Source organism: Ammospiza caudacuta, chromosome 16 (assembly GCF_027887145.1).
Source record: "Ammospiza caudacuta isolate bAmmCau1 chromosome 16, bAmmCau1.pri, whole genome shotgun sequence".
Classification (NCBI taxonomy): Eukaryota; Metazoa; Chordata; class Aves; order Passeriformes; family Passerellidae; genus Ammospiza; species Ammospiza caudacuta.
This window is the reverse complement of record NC_080608.1, coordinates 18,564,581-18,577,617: the sequence shown is the minus strand read 5'-3', so window position 1 is coordinate 18,577,617 and position 13,037 is coordinate 18,564,581. Positions and strand designations below refer to the sequence as shown.

General features: G+C 45.0%; 1 protein-coding gene across 1 annotated transcript; it reads left to right on the top strand.

Moving 5' to 3' along the window:
• Positions 1-3,772: 3,772 nt before the first annotated feature.
• Positions 3,773-11,995, top strand: GFRA3 (GDNF family receptor alpha 3). The gene is made up of 8 exons (XM_058815530.1): positions 3,773-3,815; positions 7,187-7,462; positions 8,143-8,235; positions 8,664-9,009; positions 9,083-9,192; positions 10,325-10,459; positions 11,423-11,553; positions 11,861-11,995. Exons 1-8 carry the CDS (start codon positions 3,773-3,775, stop codon positions 11,993-11,995), a joined length of 1,269 nt encoding a protein of 422 aa, XP_058671513.1.
• Positions 11,996-13,037: the final 1,042 nt, after the last annotated feature.

Below are 13,037 nucleotides of genomic sequence, written 5' to 3'. Positions count from 1 at the left end.
GAAATAATCTAATCCATGTTCTTTAACTTGATTGCTTTAATACCTGTTTAAGTACCTTCCAAGCCTACAGGAAATAAAATCTTTGATTTGGTTCCTGTTCTGGTTTTGGCACAGATCAGTGAGAGTGGGCATGGCCAATACCCTAATATATTTGATACCACCTCAAATCATTGCTGGGGGCAGAGAAAGGAACTCTCACTTCTGAGGAGAAGGGGTTCCTTCTGGTGGGGGAAAGCATGGTTGGGAAGAGCCAATGAGTATTGTTGGACTTTCTGTGCAAATAATTTCTTTGTCTATACCTTTTGTTATTAATATTGTTGCTGTTACTATTCCTTATCTCATTCCTGTTTCTTATCTCCACCCATGATCTTTGCATTTTGTTCTTCCAATTGAAGGAAGGCAGGGGAGCAATCAGCAAAGTTTTAGTGGGAGAACTAAATTGAGAAATACCCTTCCAAAACCATGACATTATTTTTCTCACTACATTGAACAGCTATGACCCCTAAGTCCTGAGTCTGTCTTGCCTCTGCCAGATCCACTGTCCTACAAGCTAATTAAGCTTCACTTGAGACAAGGAGAGATGCATCATGGATATCATGGATCAGAAAAATGGGCTCACAGTGCATCACTTAAATGTCTTTGGATCAAAATACAGCATAATGCACTATTAAAACTACTTATTTTGTCTACGTTCTTGCCTCTGAAAAAATTTAGACTTTAGGTAGTAGAGCAGTGCTGTTACAAGGTACTCCTCCTTTCTTCTCTTAAAAAAATATTTTTGCTTTCCTTTTTTACAAATAATTTTTCTTCTGAGCTGCTCACGCCTTAAATTGCTTCTGTCATCCAAGCATGTGCACACTAACCATTGCCTTAACTAGTTGGTGAAAAGGGACTTAGAGAGTTTCTGATCCAACATCTTTGTACTAGTCAGTACAGAGTCTTTTAGATAACCTGTTCTAGCACTGCACCAACATCTTAGTGAAAAAGTTTTTCATATCACTCAACCTGAACAACCCAAGATGAAATTTATGGCCATCATAATTTCTTGTATCACCTGCCATTTGGGTTTATCACCTTTGCAGCTCACCTTTAAGTAGCTGTAGGGTGGTAGTAGATGGTCTCTCAAAGAAGCCCAGGTCTGATAATCAATTTGTAGGTCATGTGCTACCATCTTGGTAGCCCTCCACTGGACCCTCTCTTGTTCCTCCTCATACCCCTTGAACTTAAGGGGCAGGAAACAGCACACAGCAATCCAGGTGTGGCCACTCCACTGCTAAGCAGACATTAAAAACTTCTTTCAGTCTCTGGCCATGTTCTTCCTAGTACAGTGTGGTGTGTGGGTTGTTTTATTCACAGTCACATCTTACTGATATCCATGGCAACTTCCAGGTCCTTCCAGCAGGACTGCTTCTCATCCACTCAGTCCTCAGCGAGGAAAGATGCATGGGTTGCTGTGCCCTGTTTCAGAATGCGATGGTCCTTCCTAAACATCATAAGGCATCTGTTAACTCGGTTCTTTCATTTCTCAAAGTCCCTCTAGACTGAAGCTATGTTGTTCAGCATGTCTGTTGCTCATTCTGAATTTTTATAATCATAAAGTTCTTATTTCCCTTTTCCTGTAGAATGACTTACAGTTATTCTCACCAAAGATATAGTCTACCCATTGAGCTGTATGACTGTACTTAATCAGACAGACACCCAAACATCTCTGACCTTCCTGCTGAGACCCACACTCAGGGTAAAATACAAGGGCAGTTTAGAATTCTTTACTCATAGGAACAAAAAGTAAAACTGTCTGAGCCAGAAGTGGCCAAGTGTCCCAGGGACTGAAACACAAAACTAGGGGTAGCTGCTATAGATGTCAAAGCCCTGAACCTTCTTTGGCAATGAGCAGCCAGAGCTGTTTAGGGCACTAGCACTCATGCTAGGAAATGGAGGAGGTTTTTATTTGGTTTTCCATAAATATAGACATCAACTTCTGCTGGGTTGTTTGCATTAGGTTAATATTACTGCAGTGCACAGGTGTTACTATTAGCTGTGAATATCTGCTGTCTGTCTCTAGCCCTGTAAAGAGCAGAGTGTGGTGCTGTAAATATTAGCCCAGGCATAAAAGTGTTTCCTCAGCCCTCCTCTGTGCTACCTCCCCCAGTAGTTCTCTGATAGTACTCCCAACAAATGGTCAAGACTCAGCATCCTTTGCACTTCCCAGTAACATGCTCTGGTTTTGACTGAAGAACGGTTGTAGTGGTCAAATCCTCAAAAAAAGCAACAGGAGCACCAGCATGCTGTAATCTTCATAAGATTAACGCTATTCAAAATAAGGTACAACTAAGTAACTCAACACCTACAGCAAACAAAATACATCCTCGGCAAAACCCACTTTTCACTGGCTGTGGTAGTCATGGATGTCAAGATGAAATGTCTAGTGTATCACTGGAACTGCTACTTGCTTTAATATGGTGATATACAGTAAATTCCACGCAAAAGAATTCTCACACCAGTTCCTTGCAGTAAGCAGGAGGACTAATCTTTCCTAAAAACTCAAGAAGAAGAGGGCACCAGTGAATTAGATATTCATGTGCATTGAATACTTAATGTATCTGGACAGTTATTACCCTTTCTGCTGGGGTTTTCAGGCAGATGGGGTAGGTCTCTCTATTTATGCAAACAACAGACTTACTAAAACATTTGCCCCATTTTCATATACTAATGTTTGATGTGCATGTGTTGGACTGTAACTTTTCCGAACTGGTTAATTTGATTTTAGGATGCTGCCTAAATGCCATATGGGCTCTCAGAAATGCCATCTTTAGTGTGGCTGCAGACACACAGCTCAATCAAGTCAGAGCCAGCACCAGGTAAGAAACTGAAATAAGAGCCTTCACAACAAAGCCAAAAGGAAGCCACAAGCTCAGTCATCCCATCCACAGACCAAAGAATCACTTGGGGAATCTATTCAAAAGCCAGTCTGCCTCTGTATCCTCCAAGAACAATCCCTCCAGAGTGAAGGAGACTCTCCTAAGTTGGAGACTTACTGTCCTTTACCCAAATAGGCCCCCGAGGGTGTGCAATCACAGCTCTGGTCTCGGTACTGAAGTATGCTATCAATCAATGTGAAAAACGTCAATCACTTGTTTTTTAAAATTTTAAAAGTTTAATAGTAATAAAATGGTTATAAAAATAGTAACACAATTAGAGTAATAACAATTTGGACAAATTGAATTAGGACAATATGAGTCAATAAAAACAACGAGTTACAGACGTCCAGGTATCTTTTTCTGGGCATCACGAGCCCGAAAAAGGACCCCTGCTAACAAAGGATTAACTCTTAAGAACAATAGCCCGTTGCATATTCATACACTTCATACATGATGCATAAATTCTATTCAAACACAGGATTTTGTCTGGCCATTGTCAACTTCTTCTTTGTAATTCTAATAAACAAACCCCTTGCGCAGCCCCTTCCAAAACGCCCCTTTTGAAGCATCCCTACACCGCCCGGCCCCCGGCGCAGCGGCTTCCCGATCGCCCCGGGGACAGCGGCCGCTGGATGACCCCCGTCACTCGCCCCAACTCACTCCAGCCCGCCGACCGCCTGGCCCCTCCGCCCGCTGCGGCCGCCACGGGCGGGCCGCGGACCCGCGGTGGGTCGGGCCGGGGGCGGTGCTCGCTGCCCGCACCTCGACGGGGCGGGCCGGGCTCAGCAGCGCCGAGGCGGGGTCGCGCAGCATGCGAGCTGCAGCTCCGGCGCTCGGAGCCACTGACCGCCAGCATGGGGCCGGCGCTGCTCCTGGGGCTGCTTCTCTCCCGAGCCGGTAACAGCGCCCGGGGCGCGGGGCGGGCTGGGCAGGGCGGCACGACCCCGTCCCTCTCCCGGCGGGCAGACAGCGGCATCGCTCGCGCGCCGGTCCCGCCGCGGGTTGCAGGGGCGACGCCGGGGTCGCGGTCGCCGGGCTGACCGCTGCTCCCCCGATGCCGGGCGGGCGCGGAGCGCGGCGCTCCCAAAAGCTGCGCGGCTCTCCCGGCCACCGGCTCCAGCTGCCCCGCGCGCCGGCGGCGGGGAAGAATTCGCGATTCAGAGGAAAGGCGGCTGTTGCTTTGGCCCGAAACGGGGGACCTCTGGTGTGGTTGCGGTCAAACTGGAGGGACGCTCTGGGGAGGGGACCGTCTGCCCTGGAGGCAAGGCGTGAGAAGGCGAGAGGAGATGCCGGGAGCCGATCCCTGAACGCGGCCGGATAGGCACAATGCGGAGACTCATTCGCCTGAGCTGGTCCCGGCTGCGCCGCGCTCTCGCTGGCTTCACCAAGAGCAGTTTTTGATGCCTATCCCCCATTCATTCGCCCTCTGAAATGCTTAAGGCCCCTGGTTCTCCGAGACTAGGCTCGGTTTGCGAAGACCAATCCAAGGAACTCCTGCAGAGATGCAGTTGATTGTTCTACTCTGCCTCCAAATGACAAGAGCTGAGGATTGAAATTATTCCTTTGCCCAGTTCAACTCTTGTTCAGTCGTCAGGGTTGATGCGACTAGGAATAAGGAAATTAGAAACTGCTCTGAAGCATTCCTAGTTTCTGTCTAGGGGTGCTTTGCACTCAGAAAAAGCTGCAACTTTTTGACTGCTAAAAGATGGGCTGCTGCACTTACGCTGCAGTAGCCACTGGCGGCCAACGATTGCAAAAGATTTCCCACAATTTGCCATGTCCAAAAGCCAACGCTTCTTTGGTAACTGATAAAGGAAAGGTTCCCTTCTGTAATTGTCATCTCTTTAAATGGCATGGTGCACCAGGGGAAACAAGATAGACATATTTATATGACAGGACATTGAAAAGGGAGAATAGAAAAGGTGTATTGTATTACCTATCAATTTTTTTCTAAGGTATAAATAATCATCATGTGTTAATTGGTTATTACCTTTTAACTTCTTTTTTAAACTACAGATGGGATTCCAATTCACATACATCTTTAGCATGTTCTGCAACCTAGACCACAGATCTAGGAAAGAATTAGCTTTCCCATTCTTTCACATTGTTACTGGACTACTAAGACAAAATTAAAAAAAAATTAAACAACTTGCCAAACTTCAGGGCTTATAACAATGCACAGACAGTAAATGATGTGTTTAGAGGAGGAATGTTTTAAAGTTGAGGTTTAGAGCACCTTCACCAGAACCCACTGTGCTGGATACAAAGGATTCCTGATGAGAGATTTTTCAGGGAGTTTGAAAAATCATCAAGTCTCTATGTAAGAGCCAGATGAATTACAAAGTACAGTAAGTTGCTGGAAGAACAAAGAAACTTGTACAAGTGGGACAGAGGTACCTAGATAATATTACTGAGCTGTAGGGAAAGTAGAAACTTTGAGAAGCAGGCTGGCATTCTATTGCTTGCAGCAAATAAAATGATGCAGCTAGCAAAAATGAGTAAGTGGAAGAACAAATTACATGGGGAAGATGGTACTCTGGGCAATGTGAGTTGTACCAAGATTTCCTCCTAATTTATAGTGATGGCAGACTGAAATAGTATTACTGCACCTGCTGAACAAGAGAATGATAGGTAACATGATGTACCCAAAGAACACTAAAGGTAGATGTAAGGCTCAGCACAGTCACTTCCAAAAGCCAGCCAAGGAATATTGACCTGAAGGGAAGAAACATACCAGCCTATAAATTTTATTAGGAAACTGTCTTGTTTCAAGACTTCATTGTAATTGTACTGTAAACATAGATTCATATGCTGCAGAAATGAAGAAAGATTACAGACTGAATTCATCTACCCACGACAACATAATCATAAAATTATAGAAAGACTTGAGCAGGAAGGAACCCTCAAGATCATCTTGGTCTACCCCCTGCCATGGACAGGGATGCCTTCCACTAGACCAGGTTGCCCCAAGTCTCCTCCTACCTGGCCTTGGACACTTCCAGGGATGGGGCAGCCACAGCTGCTTGGGGCAACCTGTCCCGGGCCCTTACCACCCTTTGAGTAAATAACTTCTTCTCCTAACATCTAATCTAAATCTTGTCTTTTTATTTTAAAACTGTTCCCCCTTGTCCTATCACTATCTGCCTGTATAAAAAGTTGCTATCCCTCCTCTTTTAAAAGTCCCCTTTAAGTACTGAAAGGGGATCCAGTGGAGGTCTCCCTGCAGCCTTCTTCAGGCTGAATAACACCCACTCTCTCAATCTGTCTCATAGCAGGAGGTGCTCCAGGTCTCAGAGCATCTTTGGGCCTCCTCTGGATCCATGCTAACAGGTTAACGTCCTTCCTGTGCTGAGGGCCCCAGGGCTGGATGCAGCACTGCAGGTGGGGTCCAGAACCTACTCTCTCGATCTGCTGGCCATGCTGATTTTGATGCAGCTCAGGACATATTTGCTTTTTGGGCTGCAAGTGCACATGACCAGCTCGCCCCTGAGAATCCCCAAGTGCTCCTCTAGAAGGCTGCTCTCAATTCATCTCCCAGTCTGGACTTGGGTCTGGGGTTGCCCTGACCCAGGTGCAGCATCTGCACTTGGACTGGTTGAACTTCATGAGGTTCTTATGGGCCAAGCCTTCATCTGCATTTTTGGCAGGGATTTTAGGGACTGGGCTCTATGTACTTTAATTGACTGCGTATCAGCCCTTCCATATGAAGCTACTTGCATCCTTTGTTAAGGATTCATTTTATTGTGCAAAGAATACGTATTCTTAAGTCTTCAGGCTCATTAAAATAGTTGTTTTCTATACCCTACAAATGGTTTTCTCGCTACATCTCTTAATGACCAGCATATACTTTAATAATTGCAGCAGTACTCACAGTACATAGTATGGTATTACCATGTGGTTATTGCACTGTGGTTTTCGTGCCCAGATAGAAGAGCTCTTCAAAGCAGGCCTCAGCAACCCCAAGTTTTCCAGGCATTTACTAGTCCCCAAAATACAGAGCAATCCCTGATCCCAGCCAAGATGAACAAAATTATTATGGAGGCTTTTATTTAACCTTTTGTTCCCTCTTTCATTTATACTCATCCTTTTTTTTTTTCTAAATAGAGACAGCTCTTGTCCCTTAACTACTGCACATGAAAGATCCCAACAAGTTCTGTTTCTTGCAAGAAGTCCTTGTTGAAGACAGAATCCCTGCAGAACAATTACAAGATGCTTGTGTGGCATTCATTTTGACTGGGGCCCTAACACTCTTTTCTCTACTTGATCAGGAGACCTCATGGCTCTGCCCAGCAGTGACTGTGTCATGGCAGAGCAGCTATGTCTCTCTGACTCCACCTGCAATGCCACATACAGGACCCTGGAAAACTGTGCCCTGGCCAAGACTCGCCTCCTTTCACTGGATCATGATAGCAGGGTCAGATGTCTGAATGCAGAGCTTGACCTTGGGAACAGCTCTTTGCTGCACTGCAAGTGCCACCGGCGCATGAAGAGACAGGAGCACTGCTTACGCATTTTCTGGACCGTTCACTCCAGCATGACAGATGGTGAGATGAAGTAATATAAATTTACAAGGTACTAGTAAGGCTTACCCCCGCCCCCTAGGTGAAAAACCGTCAATGTCCACTTCTCAGTGCTGTAGGTAATTGCTTTGGAACCATATCTCCTAGTAAAGGGAATTCATTACTACTCTGACGAGCAGAGAAAACTGATCTGGTATGGGACCAGCCCTTCAAATATACCAGCAAACCTGATAGCTACACTGAGATAGTTAGATTTAGTGCTGTGAAAAATACCTAAAAATGGTCCTGTCTATCCATCACTGAAAACACATGTGATTATGACACATATTGCCATAGCATCCCTAAGTGTTCTGCTGCTTTCTTTTGTGGGATGCTTCTACTTGACCTCCCACTAGACCCTGCCTGTGCTGCTCAGCTCCTGACACTTACTGAAGCTGAAAAATCCAAATCACTAGATAGACCCAATTCCAGCTGGACAAAATGTAATGAGGGTTTTATACAGTAATAGCTTTGCATTTCCAGAAGAACCATTCTTGGCATTTGGCTTTGAGTGAGACAGAGCATTTCTGAAATCCAGCCTGAGGAAAGAACCAGGCATAAATAAGAAAAATATCCATTTAAGAATAAGCAAACAAACAAACAAATCTGGTCATAAAGCATTTCTCCCATCTCCTACTGCATTAAATATCTTGTATCTTGCCTAGGTTATCTCAATTTGGAGACCTCTCCCTATGAGAATTCAGCAAATGAAGAACACTGGAAGACAGATTATAATAAACTGGCAGCTCTGGTATCAGGTAAGAATTGTAATGGTTACATGATATAATGCTTCCCTCTCTTATCTTTTCATGGGTTGAAGATTATAAGAACAATTTGGGGTAATGGCCTCTTTAATCAGAGGAATGCCTGCTCTAGGTACTTGCCTAAATTTTTCACTCCTACCATGCATAAATAAAGCCACAGATGCAGGCCCACGAAATCGGTAATAACCCACAATGATCCATATTCCAAAACAAGCGCCCTACTATGAACCCTAGTATAAAAAAATACTGTCTTGTAACTGGTATAATCATGGTGTCATATGGCAGGCACATAGAAGGACTGGTTTGCTTTGTTGCTTTTAATTTTTCAAATCTGACCATCAAGAGAGGAGTGCTCGTGCTTCCATACCAAATCTCTTCCGGAGACTTGCTTCATTGTTTTTGTGTTTCTTGTGGCTCTATAGGCTCACAGTTAGCAGGAGATGCAACAAATCCATGTTTGAGAGCAACACACATCTGTAATCTGAGCAAGAAGTGTTTTCGTCTGCGCACAGACTATGCCTCCATCTGCACCAAGGGAGCAGCAAGTGAGGATGTGTGTGACCGGCGCAAGTGCCACAGAGGGCTAAGGAATTTCTTTGAGAAAGTTCCTGAGGATTTCACCAAAAGGATCCTGTTCTGTCCATGTCAAGATGAATTTTGTGGAGAAAGACGCCGCAAAACTATTGTTCCTGATTGTTCTTTCCAGTATAACACCAAACCGAATTGCCTCTGGCTTCTGGACTCCTGCTTAGAAGACCATATCTGCAAGTAGGTCAGGCAGCAGAGGATGTTATCCAAGAGAACAACATCGAAACTGATGGTCTCATTTTCCTTCCTACAGATCCCGACTGGCTGACTTCCAACAAAATTGTCAACCTGCAGACATATCTCCCGATGGCTGCTCTCTGCACAACCATGCTGCGTGCCTGCAGGCTTACATGGGGATGATTGGTAAGTGATATCCACAGGAAGATACAGGGTGGATGCTTTCAGGCCACAAGCTTGTAGGCACTCTCTGATGCTGTGAAGGACCATTCTGGTCTCCTGCAGGAGGTAGCACTCAGTATACTGGTGAATGTGCCTTACTGATGGATGCTAGTGCTCTCCCTTGCCTCAGAGGTAAATGCAGTCCAAAGAGAGCTCTTCCATGGCATTTTTTTGCTGTACTTTGCCCCATCCTTGTCTGAGATTTCTGTAAGCATCTCTGCATCATCAGCTGGTTCGAAGCACTCCAAGTACCTCAGCAACAGTACACTGTGGGCTTGTTGAACTAAGTCATTGTCATTCCTAATGCTGGAGTTACATCCCATCACAGCAGTGATTAAATACAGCATTCCATCACTGCCTGACTTTTAGATTCCTGGTGGCTTGTTAGCGTTGCACTGTGTTCTCAGAGGCAGCCAGAACATAGCACTACCAGCTGTTAGAAGGAAGGTCGTCTTTGGTTTTAACTATTTACTATCTACCAACCTACTAAAACATTTTCAGAGTAGCTCAAAAGAGGATGTAAAGAGCAGCAGTACCTCAGAAGCTGTAAATTTAGACTATACCTTCAATTTTTCCAGATGGCTCTGCTAGTTTTGAGCTGCATGAACACTGCCTGAAGGGCACACTACAGGTGTGCAGTATTTGTTTGTCAAAAGACACCTGCCTACACAGTGTTGCCAGTTACCCAAGAAGCAAGAGTACCTTTTGCTGCCATATGTCAGCTGAGTCCACGCAAGTCCTTCACATCCTAAAACAAAAATCCTTCACAGTTTAATGCTTGCACCATTACATTGCTTTCCCCTCATCAATTTGCACTGAGCTCTGCAGGTACAGTTCTCACCAATACGTCTGCTGTGTACACATCACAGTTGAATGCTTGCACCAGCTTCAGTTCTCAATACATTTCAGAGTGCCTGTGTCAGGGGTAGCGATCTCAACACTTTCTCACAGCTCAGCAGACTTCAGGTAGGTTCATCAAGCCTGACATTGCCCGGGTAACACACTTATCACAGTGGAAGGCTTCTGCCTCCAGGGCAGCATTTCCTTCAGTATAACATGATTCATAATGCTTCTTTCATCTGGGGGGTTGGGACAGGCACACCCATGACACCCAACTATGTCAGTAACTCCAGCGTGGAGGTTTCCTTGTGGTGTACATGTGAGAACAGTGGCAACCAGAAGGAGAAGTGTGACCAGATACTCGGCATGTTTGAGAGCAACAAATGCCTTGGTAAGCATCAATCACATCACAGAGAAACAGCTCAGCAGAGAATAATTTAAATCCTGTGGTTTCAAGATTCTGTGTTGCATTGCTCTTGTGTATAGTTCTATGTTCTGCAATGATCCATGATCTCCTCTGCAACCTGTGGGACCAGCCTGGATCTGCTCTAAGAACTGTTTCTGTATCTTTTGGCAACATTTCTGTTCACCTCGAACACCCTTGAAGCTATTTCCAAACATCATTCAAATGAAGGGCACTGCAAAAACATCACCAAGGGGAGATGAGACATGCTGTATCCATAGGTTGCTGAGTAACCACATTTGTGCACCAGGATTATGGGGTCAGGATTCCCCTCCTTATCCTGTTTCTGTACTCACCTCTCATTTACTCAGTCAAGATAAGTAGCTTCTGATGCAGCCTGTTACTAGATTCAGCATAGCAGTTGCAAAAGTCCTGTTATATGCAACTGTGCAATCCTAAATCTGTATTTCTTCTATTTCCCTAGTGTTTTAGCAACATACTTCAATGAGATTTAAATATTTTATGTTTGTAAAAGCTTTAAAAGGATATAAAAGAAAACAGCATCATTACATAAATGATTAATACTTAAACCTGCCTCCCACAGTATATAAAAGCCTTACACCCAGCACTACAGACACATCTACAATTTAATCATCTCATCTGAGATACTACAAACCTGCCCCTTACAAAATACAGAGTTGGGAAAGTTGCAGAGGGGCCCCAAAAGTCTTCAAGTACAGTTCAAACTGTTTCTGCAGTCTGCTCAATGTCACAAGTAAACTCACAAACTGACAGGCCATTCAGAAAACAGAGAATATGTATTTTCTAAATCAAGACCACACAGCCTGTGAGTGCCTTTCCGAAAATAGCTTTTCTAGACTTCTGCTCACTAGACTCCAAGGTGTGCACAACAAAAGCACAGTAAGACTCTTACTTTACTTCTGTTTGCAGAAAATACCATTTGGTCTCAAATGCACCTGAAGCAGGCAGCTCTAGAAAGACAGGAAGACTTATTTTATTCATCTTCCCTAAGCTTCCAAGGAGACAGTGCCAGCACATCTCTCTCTTCGGCAATGTCCCAGGTACGCAATGCTTTGTTGCCTTCACAAGGCAGTGAGTCAAGTAGCCTAGAGACAGTAGTTGAAAAACCTTGGATCTGGAAATATGTGACTTTGGACATCAAAACAAGGAATGCCATGTGCATGCAGAACACTGGACTACTCTGCCTTAAGTTAGTCCTTCCACAGACAAGCAAAAATAGGAGGCTGTATGTCTGGCCACAGGAGTTACAATAGTCTCACACTAGTGCTCAGAACCAGAGGTTCTGCAGCCAGAAGTTTGAGCATAAATGTGTCTAACTGGGATTCATCCCTCTTTTTTATTTCCTAGGTGGCTGAAGGGAAGACACAACGAGACAGCTCCAAACAGAGCAATATGCCTATGGCCTCCTCTGTATTTTCTGGAGCTGTTACTTCCTGGCCTTCTCTGGCTCTGTTCCTGCCCCTGTTGCTTAGCCCACATTAATTTGGTATAAAAGGAATCTTTCCTTCCCATATTATTAATATTATTCCACATCCAGGCATGTCCCAATACAGATTTACCTTTGGGAAACAGAAGGCTTGCAGACAAGAGGAACAGCCTTAACGCAGAATGGCAGTCACTGGAAACCTCCCACATACTTGCACCCTGCTTTCCCCCTGTCAGTTTGCACTGAGCTCTGCAGGTACAGTTCTCACCATTGCTTCTGCTGTGTACACATTCCAAGTAACAGGTTAATCTTCCAGCTTAATAGGTTAAATCAAAGGTCTGATTTCTTTCAGAATTTGTGCAGAGTTTGGTTTCTGACTGTAGGGATGATCTGACAGTGTCTCCGACCGCCCCACCATCTGAAGCTCCTTTTCAGGCATACGATCATTGAATGGTTTGGGTTTGAAGGGACCTTAAAAAATCATTTGGCTTCAACCCCCATGCCACGGGCAGGGACTGTCTTCCACTAGACCAGGTTGCTGCAAGCCCCATTCAACGTGGCCTTGAACACTTGAAGGGATGGGGCAAGCTCAGCTTCTCTGGAGAATCTATGCCAGTGCATCACCACCCTCACAGGGAATAATTTTTTCCTAATAGTCAATCTAAACATACCCTCTTTCGGTTTAAAAACGTTGTTCCATATCCTGTCCCTAGAGATCCTGAAAAAAAAGTCTCAGTGCTTATCATCCCCCCTGATGTATTGAAAAGGCACAACAAGATCTCCACAGGGCATTCTCTTCTCCAGGCCAAACCACATCAACTGTCTTGGCCCTTCTTCATAGGAGGGGAGTTCTAGCCCTCTTGTAATTTTCATGGCCTCATCTGAACCTGCTTGAAGAGGCCCATGTCTGTCACGTACTGGGCGCCCCAGAGTTGGAATGCTGAACTCCGGGTGGGGAGGTGGGCTGGGGTAGAGGGGAAGAATCGCCTCTCAGCCTGCTGGCCATGCTTCTTTTTATGTAGCCTAGGCTGCAGGATGGCTTTCTGGGCTGCAAGTGCATTTTACCGAATCATGTCTAGTTTCCCATCTAGCCATGTA

Bases quoted from the DNA above. Each gene is read 5' to 3' on its own strand.
- GFRA3 (XM_058815530.1), top strand. From the start codon at position 3,773: ATGGGGCCGGCGCTGCTCCTGGGGCTGCTTCTCTCCCGAGCCG. The intron at 9,010-9,082 runs GTAGGTCAGGCA...TCCTTCCTACAG, and splicing joins TTAGAAGACCATATCTGCAA to ATCCCGACTGGCTGACTTCC. The intron at 10,460-11,422 runs GTAAGCATCAAT...TTCTGTTTGCAG, and splicing joins TGAGAGCAACAAATGCCTTG to AAAATACCATTTGGTCTCAA.